General features: G+C 45.7%; 1 long non-coding RNA gene and 1 gene segment (V, D, J or C); one reads left to right on the forward strand and one right to left on the reverse strand.

Annotated features, from left to right (window-relative positions):
- LOC140716633 (uncharacterized) overlaps positions 1-14045 on the forward strand; it is a 98968-nt gene extending 84923 nt beyond the window's left edge. The window contains exon 3 of the long non-coding RNA XR_012096336.1: positions 13948-14045. This is a non-coding gene — a long non-coding RNA (uncharacterized lncRNA). The remainder of the gene's footprint in view (positions 1-13947) is intronic.
- LOC140716632 (Ig heavy chain C region-like) lies at positions 1679-17193 on the reverse strand. The segment is given in 7 exon segments: positions 1679-2379; positions 3035-3355; positions 4927-5244; positions 5330-5632; positions 9209-9508; positions 10375-10686; positions 17041-17193. Coding segments are annotated over 6 exon segments (1929 nt in total).
- Positions 17194-17408: the final 215 nt, after the last annotated feature.

Genomic DNA, 17408 nt, shown 5'->3' on the forward strand with positions numbered 1-17408 from the left:
CCTGATTGAATACGGCTGACAATTTCACTGATGTGTAATGCCATACCTCCGCCTTCAATCCCTCCCACTCGGTTGCATCTAAAACAATGGAACCCCAGAATACTGTGCTGCCTGTCTTGCCTCTCCTGCAACCAAGTCTCACCAATGGCCACCATATCATAATTTCTTGTGTTGAGCTCTGCCCTGTGCTCATCTGCCTTTCCTACAATAATACTTGCTTTGAAATATACACAGCTCAGAACATTACCCACGGTCACGTGACGGGTCAAAGAACCAGCAGAAATGGAAAACACATTGGAGTCTGGTATTGCTCTAAACTAATAATGTTTATTAGTAACTACGCAATACAGTACTATAAATGTAGATATATTTGAACAGATTAGCAGTGAGATGTGTGTGTGTGTGGAACTAAGAGCAAAACTAGGATCTTTCAAACCTGGGGTAAATGGATAGAGTCTTACGATGATAAAGAGAGTTCAGTTCAGTTCGAGGTAGTTATTTGAGTAGCGTTGCAGAGAGAGAGAGAAATGATGCCATCGATCTTCCCATTGTCTTCCGTGGTCTTCCAAAATACCTGTTGTTCTCCGAAGTCCTGTAGAAGTCACCAACTGTGATTATAATAACATGGGACCATTCTTCAGTGATGGAATTATCACCCAGGCGAGGGTGGACACACAAATGATTCCCCACCGGTCACACCTTTTCACACTGCTAGAGCCACTGATCTATTTCCCCAAATCGATCCTCCAAAAGTCCCCACCTTCCTGTGGGTGCAACAAAGCTCATTCAGTGTCCGAAACTGTGTGTCTCTGTGTCTCTGTGGACCTGGTTCTTATCTCCACATGTTGGACACCAGCTGTCCATCAACCTGCACCAATCTCCTCTCTCTGCAAGAACTTTGCAAGCAGGCAAATGTCCTTGGAAAGGTAAACAACTTGTACAGAAACCATAACATCAATCCTTCGAGCAATTTCTGTCTCTCTCATTGCAATGGACACCTCCCTCTCTCCCTTTCTAACAGCCCAAATAGTGTCCAAAAGCCAGTCTCATTCCCCCGGCATTTTAAAGTGATAGACCACAGAAAATATGAAACCTAGGGGTACATAACACTCACACCACACTCAACTTTTTGATTCCTGACTTTGTCTGATGTCTGAACAAACTCTGACTCCACAACCTCTCCACGATCTGTTCCTATACTCTGGTTCTCATCTCCAGCAACTTTAGTTTAACCAGCCCCCACCCCTACCCTGCAGCACAAGCAAACCTTCCCACTAGGATATTAGTACCCCTTCAGTACAGATGCAAACTGTCTGCCATGATAGATGGAGGTTTAACTGCGCCTTTGCAATAGTACAGTTCCCAACAACGATATGTTTCATTTAGTTCGCGACACACAGGTACCAGATAAGGAGCAGCAACCTTAGTGGGGACAAGGAGCCCTCAAACAGCAATCCGACATATTTGACACAGATATGACGTTTGGTAAGTGGTTTCAACTCTCAACTCTTTGTCAGATACCGTAGGTTCTAATTTCTTTGACCATTAGTTTACAGCTGATGCAGGAAGGGTTTAGACGCCAGAGATATAAAAACACCGATTTCTCACTGTGTGGGTCACCAACGACACCTCATGTTGAAAGTTCCTTATTTGCCATTTCCAAAAATCACAACCAAGACATTTTCAAGTTATATTTATTGAACTTGGATCAGTACATTGACAGATACAAAGATTTAATACATTGTGCAGTCCCAGACAAGGTTGAAATCCATTCAAACATGGCAGAAGAAGGTCTGAGAATGTACACACAAACTCAGAGATTTGTGGTGAATCATGTTTGTAGTTTAATTTGGTTCTTGATCTTAATTTCATTCTTAATTATTTTGAAAGGTCCAGATTTTAATCATGTTTTAATCAGCTAAATAATCCTCTCTGATAATTAATAATAATAAAACTAACAAAACTAGGGTTTCATGGATTGAATCACACAGTATTACACACAAGATTTAAAACTATCAGTCAGAACAAGTGAGACATTGACCAGGGTGGGTTTGCTGTGAGATTTATTGATGCTTCGGAACAGGTTGGTTGTGAGTGACTCATGACCCACCACACAGGAGAAAGTGGTGCCGCTCTTCCACTCCTCAGGAGAAACCTTCAGCTGACTGGTCATTGTGTTCCAGCCTCTTCTGGGGTCCTTGGTCACCGGCTGGTTCACAAACCCTGTCTTCAGAAGGGTGTCATTGGCCATCCAGGCCACATAGATCTCTGCGGGAGAGAACTTGGTGACCAGACACATCAAGGTCACAGTCTGATCGGTGTCTACCTCATCCGATGAAGGGGGGAGGAGGTAGACGTGAGGACGAGTCAGAACACGCCCTGGAACAGAGAGAATCTCAGTTAGAATGAATCTTCCAATAATTCCCTCCTTACCCGACACATTCTGGTCTTGTACCAACATGAACAATTTCTAAATCTGAGAGACTTCACTTTATCTGAAACTAAAGGCTTTTCCCTTTCTGTTCATCATTGGGATTTGTGGAGTGGAAATCTTGAACCTGCTGCATTTTACAGCTTCCAGCAAGGTTAGTCCATACAGTTCAATCAATGGGAGTCGCTGAACACAGCAACTCGACAGAAAGTGGAACTCAGCCCCTGGACTTGCATCATCCTGTGCTGTTTGTTCCATCTCCCCTGGAGCAGGGGTGGCAGTCTCAGCTGTGTACGTGTGAGAGGGAGTGAGAACCTGTGGAACTCCCTCCCACAGAAAGCACTTGAAGAATTATCATCTAATATATTCTCGAGTGGATTGTATATACTTCTTCATGTGAATGGCTCAAAGGATATCTGGAGAAAGCAGGAACAGGAATTGAATTTGGATGATCAGCTGAGAACAGACTGAATGGTTGAGCAGATTGAGAGACCCAATGAACTACTCCTGTTCTCATTTTCTATAGTCTGTCACCCTGCTTGATGGTGATAAATATGTCATATTACTGAGATCAGACTCACACTGAATTCTGTCCACACGTACCTGTGTCCTTCCTGATGGATTTCTTCACCGGTGTTGGCAAACTCTCATCCTCTATCACACACGAGTACTCAGCCCCACTGTTCCACTCTGCAGCAGGGACTGTCAGTCTGCTGGTGATCATATCTTCAGCTCCGTTGCTGTCTGGACCCACAGTCCTCACCCCATCTTCCCTCTTCCTTCCGTCCACCTGCCAGGTTACACTGAATCCCTGTAAATCACTGTGAACCACCTCACACAGAATGGTCGCTGTCCTCTTTGTCCAGATCTCTTCGAAGGAAGGTTTGCTTAAAGTGACTGAGGGGTGGGTATCTGGACATTCATCTGGGAGAAACGTCACAATTATTATTTCGCCATTCCCCAATAGACGAGTTTGTCACTGACATGACCAGCATTTCTGTTCATCTCTGTTCAATGATGTGCCTGTCCCATCAAGATGAGATGAGACCAATCTACATTGGTGAAGAAAGGAATGTCCCCTATTGAGCAGACAGGGTAAACACCCTGAGGGAACGTAAATGAACAAGATTGGCCCTTACATTGTTTTTGTAGTTTCATGGTCACTTGAACTGTTACCAGCAACTTATTAAAACAAATACAGAAAATAACCAGTATTTCAGATTGTGTCGGTGGAACAGGAGCAAAGTTCCAAGTGAAAATATTTCTGAAAATACACTTCATATTTCAAAATGGGAGTAGCAGAAAGATTTACTTTTTGTCACAAATGCTTAAAAATACCTTTTTTCCTCAAGGTGTAACTAACATTTGCCTCTGCATTGTCGGAATGTTGTGTGTTCAAGCCGCCCTCCAGAGGCTTCTACACATTGTCCAGGCTGACTATTCCCACACAGGAGCAGAGGGAGAGCTGCTCTGCTGGAAATTCAGTCACAACTGAGGCACTAATTGGAGGCTGGGATTATGTTCAAAGGCAGAGGGAGGGAGCATTTTGAAGACAAGTATCAGGGATCTCCAGAGTGCCTGTCCAGTAAAATGATCCAGATTCCCCTCAGGTTATGAAAGTATTTTCTGGGATACACTTATTTCTATGATGAAAGCCTGGATTATGTTGGTTGAATGCAGAAACAAACAGATGATTGGCCATTTTTCAGTGCCATTTGAGATTAAAAAGATTAAGGCGTTGAAGGTGAAGCTGAATTAGGAATTCTGCTCACTACTCTATGAGGCTTCACTCACCTCAGCACTGAACTGACACTGCAGCTGCGGCCTGCAGCCATCGGCACTCACCTCAGCACTGAACCTGGCTCCGTGGCCGTGGCCTGCAGCCATCGGTCTCCTGGACCGGTTGCAGTGCTGAACCGGTGACGTGGCTGTGGATTTACTTTAGGGGACTCTGCGGTTCAGGTTCTGTTGATGGTTTGTTTAAATTTTATTGTTTGCACAACTTGAATTTTAGAATTATAGAGTTACACTGCATGGAAACATACCCTTTGGACCAACAAGTCCATTTTGACCAAGATTCCCCATCCAAACTAGTCCCATTTGCCACTGTTTGACCCATAGCCTTCTAAACCAGAGGTTCACAAATGGGGGTGTGCAAACCCCTTGGTTCATGGTCTGGGTCCATGGCATAGAAAAAGGTTGGGAGCCCTTCCAATCCATGTACCTGTCCAACTGTTTGTTCATTTTCACACATTGGATGTTTGACTCTGAATTCTATTGTGTTTCTTTGTTTTGTGACTGCCTGCAAGAAGAGAATCTCAAGGTTGTATGTGGTGCACAGACTTTGATGATAAATGTACTTTGTACTTTGAACTTTGAACTTTATCAGTTCCCTCAATTAACTAAGCCAGAACTACACTGTGATTTAGTGTTGACCTTGAATTCATAGCACAATGTAAACAATGTCGATGATGGTGTGAGTACCAGGACCTTACCTGGGACGTTCTTCACTTGCTTCTTGATACTGCTCTTGGAGGGGGGATGATTCACTGTACAGCTGAAGACTGATTCTGTCTTCCACTCCTGTAAACTCACGGTCAGGAAGTGTCTGACACTGAAAGTCCACCCCTGCTCCAGAGCGGTCGGTGTAGCGCTGGTGTTGGAGGTGACCACGGTGCTGCCTTTCTTCCAAATGACATTTATTTGGTCCGGGAAGAATCCAGAGACCACACACTCCAGTGTGGCCATTTGCCTTTTCTTGGTCTCTTCCTGAGGTGGAGGCAGCAGTCTGACCTTGGGACCTTTTATCTCGACTGGAAGAGACAAGAAAACAGAAATGTCAAACATTTTGACTCAGGTAACTAATGCTGGCCATTTAATCGCTGGACTCTTGCCCACCTTTGGTACTGTTGGTCCGTGCTGACACTCGGGAAGATGAAGGAGATTCCTGAGCAGAGCACTCATACTCTACCCCACTGAACCACTCCTCCACACTGATCTGGAGTTCGCTGAGCACTCTGTATTGGGATCCGTCCCTCTCCGCTTGATGAGTGTGAATTCCTTTAGTTTTCTCCTTCCCGCCCACATGCCAAGAGATGTGGATATCTTCGGGATCTGTACAGAGAACCGTGCACTTCACGGTAGCAGTCTTGTCGATCAACATCTCTTCAATGTCGGGATTTTGAATAAAGACTGACAAATCTATGGATTAGAAATGGAAATGCTCAGAATCTTATGGAGATATTTCTATTGGATGTGTTAGGTCAAGACAGATCATCAGTACATGACAGCTGCATTTAATGCAAACAGAGTACATAAACACCCAGGACTGAATCACGTGTCTCATATTCCTGATTCAGAAAAGAAAATCAGAACAAAGGATATGCTAATTAGGTTTTGAATCACTTTCCAATAACTGTGCCAATTGGTTCACTGTGAGACAGAGAAGCATGCAGATTTCTCAGCAGAGACACAGCTCAGTATATTCTTTGCTTGGAGACTCAGTGCCATTGATCAGTATCAGTGAACACTGTGAATCAATGAGAATCCCTTTCTCCACCTGGGCTGAGCCTGGGATTCACTCAACTTAATAACTTCACATCCTGACATTCCAGTCTTACTGTGGCTGTGCGTCTCCCCATCTCTGCAACTTTCAAAACCCACACAAACTTCGGAAAACATCATATTCTTTCAACTCTGCTCATTCATAAATGGGCACTACTTCTGCTGGTGCCTGTGATTTTAGCATTCGTGCTGACAAACATTGAAGCCTCTGTCTCTCTTGAAATGAGCAGCCATGGTCAGTGTGTATCGTTAAGTTGCTGGGCTGATGAACTGGCAAAATGGGTTCAAATCCCAACATGGTGGATGGGGGTTTAAATTCAATTCATCAATGCTTTTTGGAATAGAAAGATGTCTACGGAGGTATTTGTAGTTTCATTCCCTGTGATAACTTCCGGAGAGAAGTCCCATCTGATCCGGCTGGTCTGTGACTCCAGACCTGCAGCAACACGGCTGAACCTGAATCACAATCAGAAATGAGGCAGCAAGTCCCTCAGTTCCAGAGCGATCAGTGATTGATAGGAAATGATAAATGAATAAAACAGCTCTTTGATCAAGTGTTGGGTCACCTGTCCTCTGGGTTAGTGTCGGTTTTGTGTGAAGTTGTTGAGGCCGTCTCCCAATGCACGATCTTCAGTTCACGGATATTGCAGCTCTCTGCACTTTGTGTACACCATTTACACACTTGGTCACCTTCGGGCACGTGGGTGTTTTTGTTCTTTGACATTTAGTGTGAAGGCTGATTGTGTTTGTGTCATGGTTGAATCCTTCAGTGAGACTGTGAGTCAGTGTCTTTGTCTGAAGAAAGAGCAGATGTAACACACACTGTCCAGTCTGACTGGGATGGATCATCTGACAAAGTATGATATGTATTTCTTAACCTTTCCCGTTTCAGTAAGATTATGAGCAATTTTCCTGTAAAACAGGAAGTCCATGCATGCAGTCTAGATGATAATTGTTGTCGTGTAATATCACAAATCTGCAAACCTAGGTGTACACTGAAGGGTCACAGAATTGTGAATCCCAGTTTAATCAGCACTGTGATGTTGTTAAACATGTTTTCTGCAAGTTTCTCAGTTCGGTCCCATATCAGCCTGGTCTTGATGTTCAGCCGTCCCTGGGAAAAGTGATCCTCTCATAAAATCTGACCGAGTCAAGATCGCTCTCCTTATTGCTGAATGCTGGTGTTATTCCACAAGAAGTATATAATCCTGTCAATGCTTGGGTAATTCTATCAAAACATTCTCCTTTGGACATTCCTTGGGATCACTGAGTTTCCCTTTTGGACTGAATTCAGTGTCCAGCACATGGATCAATGTAATTTTGCAATTGGACAGGAGACTGGGTAGACCCCTGTGTCTTGTCTCACCAATTTGTCTTGTGCCCAACATTATCAAAGGGTCATCCGTCCTTTGACTGAGTCAATTTGGAATTTCAGCCCTGTTCACCTTCATCACCTCGTGCCTCACAGCCACTGGGTGACAAATAGATTCCAGTTCTTGCCGACTGGAGTCAGACAGGAGGGAATCTTACCGAGGAAACTAGAATTGGGATCTGAGTCACACTGAAGCAACAATGTACACAAATGAATGAGAGTATGGACAACCAGAAACACAAGAGATTCTACAGATGCTGGAAATGTGGAACTACCCACACAAAATGCTGGAGGAACACGGGAAGTCAGACAGCATCTATGCAGGGAAATAAGCAGTCAATCTTTCGGGCCGAACGGCTTCACCGGTACTGGAAAGGAAGTGGGCAGAAGCCAGAATAAGAGGTGAGTAGAGTGGAGAGGAATACATTGTGTCAGATGAGAGGTGAGACCAGGTGAGGGGGAAAGGGTGTGAATGGGGAGGGGGTATGAAGTAAGAAGCTGGTGGGGGGTAAGTGGAAGAGATAAATGGCTGAAGCAGAAGGAATCTGACAGGACAGTGCACCATGGAGGAAATGTTCAAGAGGAGGGGAACCAAATGTAGATGATGGGCAGATGAGGAGAAGTGATAGAATGAGGCAGTATCTAATATGGGGGATTAGAAAAAAAGGGGAATAAAGAACCGGGGTAAATTACTGGAGGTTGCAGAAATTAGAACTCAGGCTATCAGATTGCCAGATATCTGGATGGAATATGAGGTGATACTACTCCAACCTGACTTTGGCCTCACCAGGGCAGTAGAGGAGACCATGGACAGACATGTCAGAATGGGAATGGGAAGTCAAATTGAAAACGGTGGCCTTCAGGATAGTAGAAAGTCGAACAGAAATGTGATTGGAGAGGTAGTCAGTTTGAATAATGGGTTTTCTTCTCTCTCTGTTAAATTTCCATCCCAATGGATACCAGGGGCAGGTCTGGAATCCAGTAAGTGGATTGTAATGAAATCAATGACGAATTGTATACACAGCCAATCACTTTATTTCACAGTTGCCTGCTGAACAATGATACTGTCGGGTTGAACCATCTGAGAATGTTGCATTGAGATTACTCTGGTAAAAGAACCTTGGCACAGGCTTCAAAAAACAGCTGGGACAGTTTCCACCTGGAAATGGAAGATTCATAGATTTAAGTGTTAGATATTTTCAGCTCTTTTCCCATGCTTGGAAAAATGGAGCCCCACATATTCCCACTCTCTGTCCTCTGTATATCGCATCCTATCGAGATGAGGTTGTGTCAGCCATGATAAATGCATGTGCTCTCTGAACCTGGTCAAGGATCTGAGGACACAAGGTCACAACATTCACTCGAGGATTGGGCATCAATTCAAAAATAATCCAGGCACCTACATTTCAGTGAGTGGACAATCGACAGAAGAGCCTCTCAGGAAACACTGGAAACAAAGTCTGGGGACTGAAGCAAATACAAAATTGCAGAGATATTTTTTGAGGAACTAACACTGAGAAGACAGTGAAAAGGGGAAAGGGAGATTTTCTCCAGATTCTAAAGCATGAGATGTGAGCTTTGCTCACTAACTTATTTTCAATATAACTACAAACAGAGACAACTAAAACTATTGAGACACAATGGACAGGTGACCCTAATCTTACACCTTTCCTGCCCAGTAGATGGGGTTAAAGCTGCTGGTGATATGAGTTGATTCAAAGTGCAAAGATCATCTGTACATCACTCAACAAGATTGACAGGAGGGACAGGAATTGTGTGGGATTATCAGTTAGGTAGTTTAGTGCTGTAAGTTAATTAATGTTTCTTCACACATTACTCACCTTCTTGATACGTCATGTTGACCTGACCACTGAAACCGGAAAGTGCGTGCTTCACTTCACAAGTATATTTCTGCTTCTTGGTCCATTCCTGCACAGGCACTGTCAGGTAAGTGATTGTTTCAAATGTACCATTAGATCTCTGAGTGGAAGGGAGAACGATGCCTTCTTGGGCAGATCCAGCTTTTTTCCAGGATACTTTAATGTTGTCGGGAGTGAATCCAGATATCACACAGCCCAGGACAGCATTTGCTTGACTGTGGATTACCTCCCGGGATGGAACAAGGGAGCTGAGCTTCGGAGCTGGAACACATTTAATATCTGTCAGTACATGATTGCTTTGCCCATGTTTTTGACTTCATTCCCCTTCATCCCAGGCTAATTCCCCAGTTCCAGCCCTCTCAAGAATGTTGTTAATTTGCAGCTGATCTGATGATCTGATGGCTCACACCAGTGAGTGGTATCACTTGGGCCTCCCAGCAGAGTGTCCCACTATGCTATGATAATGCAGAGAGGTGGGTCATGGGGTTGAGGTGCAGACCTGCCGTGATCTAATTGTTTAATGGAGAATGACTGATACCAGCTCCTGTGAGCAGGAGTACATGGTGTGGTACTGTTTCCACTGGTGAGTTTGGGAAACACAATTTTACTTTCAATGGGAAAGAAGAACAGATGGACAGGAGGGAATTATTTTGTTGTAACTGCAAAGGCTGGTTCAGATCTGGGAGAAGATGGTTAAAGAAGGGCAGTGAGGAGGATTCCTTCATCACGTTCAACAGGGATGCTTTTACCAGAAGATGGGGCAGCTGCAGGGTGGAGGGAAAAGTGCAGGAGTAGTGGGGTAAAGTTTAAATTGTTGTTCTGTGTGCAGGGGTACGATGGGCCAGCGGTCTCTGTATGTGTACAGGAGCTGATCTGTAGGGAGGGTTTAGTGGTAGGGTGTGGTGGAGAGGCTCCTGAAATTAGACAATGGAGTGGATACAATGGAGGCAGATCCTGATACCGAGTTTCACTGCTCATAGCGACTTTCATACGTTTCTCACTGCCGTTGTAAGAGCAGAATAAAGGAGTTAGTTGCCATGCTCCTACATTATCTGCAAAGCTTCCTACTCCAGATTTATGTTCTGACATCAGTGCAGCTTTAAATATAAATCATTTCTGATACTAACGTTGAGGTTGAGGTTTCTGCCACTCCGCTGTCTCAATCTCGTTTGGCTTGTACCCTGCCTTGCAGTAGTAGACTTTATTCTTCCAGTCTGCCGCAGAGACTTCGAGCAAGCTGCTCATCGTGTACTTTGAATTTTGCCCCAACACCGCCGGGTATTTCTTGATTCCTGTGGTGATGTCCCCACTGTTAGTGGACCATGTCTGACTGATGCTCTCAGGCTGATAGTCCTTGACCAGACAGAGGAGCCTGATGCCTTGGTCAGATTCTCTGTTGCAGGAAGGTATGATGTAGACTGATGGCATAGACTTGACCTCTGAAATAGAAAGAAATTCACAGATGGTTCCCTGAATAAATGCATTACCAACAGAGAAAGGAGACATTATATAAAGCAGTAATTCTCAAAATTATTCACCCCATCAAACAAAGCCGATATCACTTTAACACTCAGCTGTGAGTCTGTGTCCCTGAGGTAGGAGGGTGTGGATCAATCCCATAGTGGCAACTTGGACACACAGTCCAGGCCAACACTTCAGTGCAGGACTGAGGCAGTGACCCAATGTCCGATCGGTCGGATTTCAGTCAAAATACCAAAGTGACAATCTGTCTCTCATCCAAATACAATTCCTGATTCTGAAAAGTCTGTTAGCCCCTGATCAGTGGAGTTTACAGAAGAAGTAAGATTTAGAAGTAACTTATTGAATACTTCTGATCAGTTCGGTGTTGCTGTTGATGAGAGGAGTGATTGGTGTGGATATCGTGGTACCTGGTCTCCAGCACCATGTGTGCAATATAGTGGAGGTTGGGAAATGGACTCTGCTTCTGAAATTCAACTCAACAGACTACATGATACAGCTGACACTGCCTCACATATTTACCGTGTGTGACTGAGCAAGAATTTCAACCCCACTGAGCCTGTGGAAACTACTGAGTAACCGGGAGGGAATGGTAACTTGCATCAGAAAGGACAGAGGAACTGTGGAAATATATTAGTCCAGACTCTGTGGAGAAGTGTCGGCCAACACATGAGATTCCTGGGCAGATGGAGAAATCTCAAAATGCTGTTAGATGTAGGTGATATTCTCACTGAACGACTAGACCAGAGAGTCCTGTGAGGAAATGCGGGTTGTGTCAATTCCCAGCCACTTAAGGTGCAAAATACACTTGAAAGCACTGGTTCTCAATTCAATTCACTGGAAAATGAGATGTGTTGACTTACCAAGGTAGGTAAAAGCGACAAGATCAATTAATGAATTGACCAATTGACAGCTTTGACAGGTGGATATGTTGAGGAGATGTGGTTTGACCAGTTGTCAGAATTACCTTGGACAGTGTTGTGGATGGGGTTTGTTCTGACCCACCGACGTGACATCATTTACCTGATGACTGACTCTGTCAATGACAGATTGTTGCTGGTGGATGAGGTTAAAATCACCCAAAAAGACTGTGTGGACACAGCAGAACATGCAGGAACTCTGGGAGTAGGAGACTAGTGGGAGAGTATGTGTCAGACAGTGTGAATTACAGAAGATGAGGACTTTGTTGTCCAACAGTAAGATGGTCAACAGATACACACAGGCTTCAGATTGATTCTGCTATCGAAAGGGCAGTAAACTCAACATTAGGAGGAGAAGTGGAGTGGTGGGAAGGTTGCAATTTCAATCAGGAGAAAAATAATGAGATATTCAGTTCACAGTATTCACTCCGGGACAAACACCATAAAATATTGAAATCTGGGTTTCAAATAGAATAAATACAAGTAAATAAATATAACAAGTAAATAGGAATCAATATAATTTAACTGGTCAATAACAACAGCTGCATTGTTTAGAACCATTTCCAGATGACTCTGGGGACTGTGAACTCAGAACATTTGCCTTCCTGAGCAAACACAGTTGATTCAGGTTGACAGGACAGGCAGAACAGAGAAATGGTCCCTTTCTCATTCCTTTCAGACTGAGCCTGAAACAACCAGTGAAATGTTGATGTCAGACTCCCCACCGGGGACACAACTTCTATGAACCAGAGGGGCAAGCTGACCTGTGCTGTGGGTGAAGTGTCACGGGAAAGAAAGCACAGGGCACGGTGCCAACTGGACCATGTCCACACAGACCGGGCTGAATGGTGCTGGTTCTAACCTGCTGGGACTCTTCCCACACTGCTACACAGGGAAAGGTGGGACCCCGCTGGGTTTCTGGACACTGGAGACGCGGTGAGGTGTATCGTGGCATCAGCATTAAATAGCCTCAAGCAGCACCCTGCTGCAACTCTGGGTCCAGAACACCCTGACGCTTGGTGCTTGGAAGTAGGTACAGAGGAGATGCCAGGGGTAATTTTTTTTACACAGAGAGTGGTGATTGCATGGAATGGGCTGCCAGCAATGGTAGTGGAGATGGATACTGTAGGATCTTTTTAGAGACTCCTGGATAGGTACATGGAGCTTAGAAAAATAGAGGGCTATTGCTAACCCTAGGTATTTTGAAAGTAAGTACATGTTCAGCACAGCATTGTGGTGTATTGTGCTGTAGGTTTTCTATGTTTCTATGCGTGGTAATTGTGGGGAAGGGATTGTCTTGTGTCAATTCTGTCATGTAATTTATCAGATTTGAAATGTCTGGGAAACATTAAAGTTGATGTAAATTCCTGTGGCAACAATTAATTTAGCATACCTTGCTTAAAATTACACATCTGAAATGCACTAAACTATAATAATCTGCCAGAAATCATTCCTGACTAAATCCCTTCCCAAGGCTCAGAATCCCCAGTCAGATGAATGGGAAATGTGCTCCTTTGTCAGGTCCGGCTTGTGAGGGAAATGTGGAGGTGGATTTCCCAGTGTTACCCTGGGAATTCCAGTAGGACCCGGTGTCATGTGGTAGAGTGTGGTAACAGCTCTGGAGGCATCTGTCACTCAGTAAATCCCGGGGTACAGTGGTCTGTGGAACTCTGGGACTGACTCCAGTGTAAGTGGCTGAACACTGGTGATTCCCTTTGGAATTGTCAGCCACAGCCAGCACCATTTCACCCACACTGTCCTCAGCCTCCCAGGTACACAGCAGCTCAGGAACGAGGTGGTCAGCTGAGGTCTGAAGGAACCTCACTGCTCTTTATTGGTTAACCCCTGAAAAAAACAGAATTTCTGGACCAAGGATCTGGGACCATTTGGACAACCTACAACCAAATAGTGTCTGTCTATTCATCTACTGCACAATCAAGATCCAGATGAGGAATTTGCAGTGGTGGGGAGCTTTAGGAATTGCAGTCTAAAAGTGACCATTCCCTTCCAAAAAAACACAGACTAGATTGTCATGTTGTAGTTCAGTTTGTGGAGACAAGATGCAGACAAGTTGGAGGTTTAGTCCCCCCATATGAAGTGACACACTGCAGAAGTACTTGCTGGGTTGGGAAAGGCTCTGGGATGTTCTAGGGTTGCAGAAGTCAATGAAAAACACTTGTTTTCATCAAAACAAATTCAGTAAAATAAAACTGGAAACAGCGTCGTTGCCAGAAATCAGACTGACAGTGTTTGGTGAAGGGTCACTGATGTGAAACATTAACTCTGTTTCTCACCCCACAGATGTTCCCTGAGCTGCTCAGTGTTGGCAGTGCAGGAGGCACAATAATGTCAGTCGGTGAGATTTGCAGCTGAGGATCTTTTACATCCCGGGACCAGCAGGTGGTAAGTACAGTTCTGTCTGGATCAATGTTCCTCTGGGTCTTTATAAAAACACCCATCAAACTGACAGCAGGGTGCTGGGGTGAAGAGCGGAACTGGATCTGGGTGGGTCACAGGGTGCTGGGGTGAAGAGGGGAACTGGATCTGGGTGGGTCACAGGGTGCTAGGGTGAAGAGGGGAACAGGATCTGGGTGGGACACAGGATGCTGGAGTGAAGAGGGGAACTGGATCTGGGTTGGTCACAGGGTGCTGAGGTGAAGAGGGGAACTGGATCTGGGTGGGTCACAGGGTGCTGGGGTGAAGAGGGGAACTGGATCTGGGTGGGGCACAGGGTGCTGGGGTGAAGAGGGGAACTGGATCTGGGTTGGTCACAGGGTGCTGGGGTGGATGGGAACTGGATCTGGGTGGGTCACAGGGTGCTGGGGTGAAGAGGGGAACTGGATCTGGGTGGGTCACAGGGTGCTGGGGTGAAGAGGGGAACTGGTTCTGGGTGGGGCACAGGGTGCTGGGGTGAAGAGGGGATCTGGATCTGGGTTGGTCACAGGGTGCTGGGGTGAAGAGGGGAACTGGATCTGGGTGGGTCACAGGGTGCTGGGTGAAGAGGAGAACTGGATCTGGGTGGGTCACAGGGTGCTGGGGTGAAGAGGGGAACTGGATCTGGGTGGGTCACAGGGTGCTGGGGTGAAGAGGAGAACTGGATCTGGGTGGGTCACAGGGTGCTGGGGTGAAGAGGGGAACTGGATCCGGGTGAGTCACAGGGTGCTGGGGTGAAGAGGGGAACTGGATCCGGGTGGGTCACAGGGTGCTGGGGTGAAGAGGGGAACTGGATCTGGGTGGGTCACAGGATGCTGGGGTGAAGAGGGGAACTGGATCTGGGTGGGGCACTGGGTGCTGGGGTGAGGAGGAGAACTGGATCTGGGTGGGTCACAGGGTGCTGGGGTGAAGAAGGGAACTGGATCTGGGTGGATCACAGGGTGCTGGGGTGAAGAGGGGAACTGGATCTGGGTGGGTCACAGGATGCTGGGGTGAAGAGGGAAACTGGATCTGTCTGGATCAGCTCAGAAGAAATTTGCAATGAATTGACACTTGAGTATTTGTACAAAATGATTGATGTTGAATCAGTAGATCGGGGGAGACTCAGTCTGATTTTAGTCTGTATTGTAGTAAGTGGATAGAACATTGGGTAGTATGAACAACCGGTGGGCAATTTTATTTATTCATTCTTTGGGATCTGAGCTTTGCTGATAAAGTCAGAATGAATTACACATCTGAGCTGCCATTCAGAGGCATTTGGAGACAAACACATTGATGGGTCAGGAGACATAAATAGGCTCGAAGGGTAAGGATGAGAGATCTCCTTCCCGAGGGGCATCAGTAAAACTGAAGGGTCATCATTACTAATGACTGGATTTAAAAACAATACCAATTATTAAGATGTTGTAAATCTGACCACAGATCCAAATCTGCTGTAGATTATGGTGAACTAAATCATCACTCCGAATCCAACCTTGTGCCTGTCCATTGGATCACTGTGTCCACGGTGTCCTGGACAATATTTCTCCTTCAATAACATCACCAGAACAGACTGTCTGATCGTTCTCAGCTTGCAGTTTGTGGATTCTGCTGTGTGCAGAGTGGCTCCACATTCCCGACTCTACAACAGGGCTGTACTTTGAAACTACTTCATTGCCTGTGAAGAGCTCGGGGACACCATGAAAGGTGTCTGTAAATGTCAGCACTTTATCTCACAACCACTTTTATTGAATCACCAGCAACACTGGTTAATGTAGGAAAGCACTTGTAAAACAAACCCAGTCGGGGGATGGAGGAGGGCAAGAAATTAGAGCAGTTGCTCCGTCTGTGAACTGAGAATAAACAGTTCATCTGAACAGTAAAGTTCAACTCGTGTCCCGTGAGTGTGTGATGGGACAGGTTGGGGGAAGCAGAGAGTGAGGCCATTCATCCAATAGTGTCTGTTCTTCCCTTTAGCTGAGTAAACTCATTGGTCTCTCTGCTCTTCCCTGTATCCCTACAAAAGGCGGATTTCGTCCTATTCCCTCTCTACACTCGCTGTTGGCCACCACCATCATTCAGGCAGTGTGTTCCAGATCACAAACGTTCATCAAGAAACCATGACTTAAATGCTCCCCTATTACACATTATTGACTTGAACGCTTCCCTCCCCACCCCACCTGCACCACTCCCCCTCTCCCACCCACCAATGCAAGGCTGCAGGGAATGTGTGAAATAATTGTGATTTTAATTCCCTGCCTTACCCTTCCTGCACCACTTTCCACTGCCTTCCCAACTCCAAAATTCTTCCCCACCGTACCCCACCTCCTCACCCATCAGGGATTAAAACTAAGACCTTAATCCCAACAATTAATCCTGGGATATCGCCGATACTTTTGCTGTATCCCGGGACGGACCTCAGGCCGGACATTACATGATCGGACTGACACCCACCTGTACCCTGGGGATATTGAGCCATCAACCAGATCATACATGTGTAACCATTCCCTCAAATTATGTCTCAATCCCATTACCTTCAACATGAAAGCAGCCGACAGTAAAACCCGATCCTAATAACTTGACACTGAACAGATCCATTGTTGTCACTGACAGGGAACGAGTTCAACTGCACTGAAACGCTCAGCCCCTGAACGTGGCTTCAGTTGGTGCTGAGGATCAGAAGCCAGACTTGAACCAAACACTGAGCTCACTCAGCACAACCGGCCGGTGTCAAGGCACAGTCTGGTGACAAGATCCAACCCCATTCCCCTGAGCCTGTTCCCGGTCTGGGGACAGTTCACTGGTGGGGTGGGGTATGTACCCTTGTACTGTTACTGGACTCTAGAGAAACCCGCCGGTTCGGGGAGATGCATGTACTCTCTCTAAATATCTCACTGATATCAGTTAAATCACAGAATTCGCCAAAACCGTAAATAAATAAAATTCTAGTGCGTGAAGATACAATTGAGAAGTTGGTCTTACCTGAAGTCACTGTCAGCGAGGTTCCTCCGCCCCAGTAGTCAAGATAGTCACAGTGCTCCGTCTCCCCATTCACCCAGTGCAGTAACTTCACTTGCCCGTCACATCCAATAATCTCAGCAAAATGTCAACATGATCCCTGTTCGGACCGGGAGCAGCCGCTTCCTGGATTTCCATCTCAAACTCCGTCCTTGTCTCTTCATGGCGTGTGAATAAAAGAGGCATTTTCACAGTTTTCCTGTCTGTGGACACCGGCTCCCGCCATCACCCGGAATCAGAGTCGAATCCTTTTTGGGCTTTTAATTGTCCAGCAATGGACATTTACACCCAGCAGTCCGAGTCAGGCTTCGGGGATTTCACTCTGGGAAGCA

This window comes from Hemitrygon akajei, chromosome 25 (genome assembly GCF_048418815.1).
Source record: "Hemitrygon akajei chromosome 25, sHemAka1.3, whole genome shotgun sequence".
Lineage (NCBI taxonomy): Eukaryota > Metazoa > Chordata > Chondrichthyes > Myliobatiformes > Dasyatidae > Hemitrygon > Hemitrygon akajei.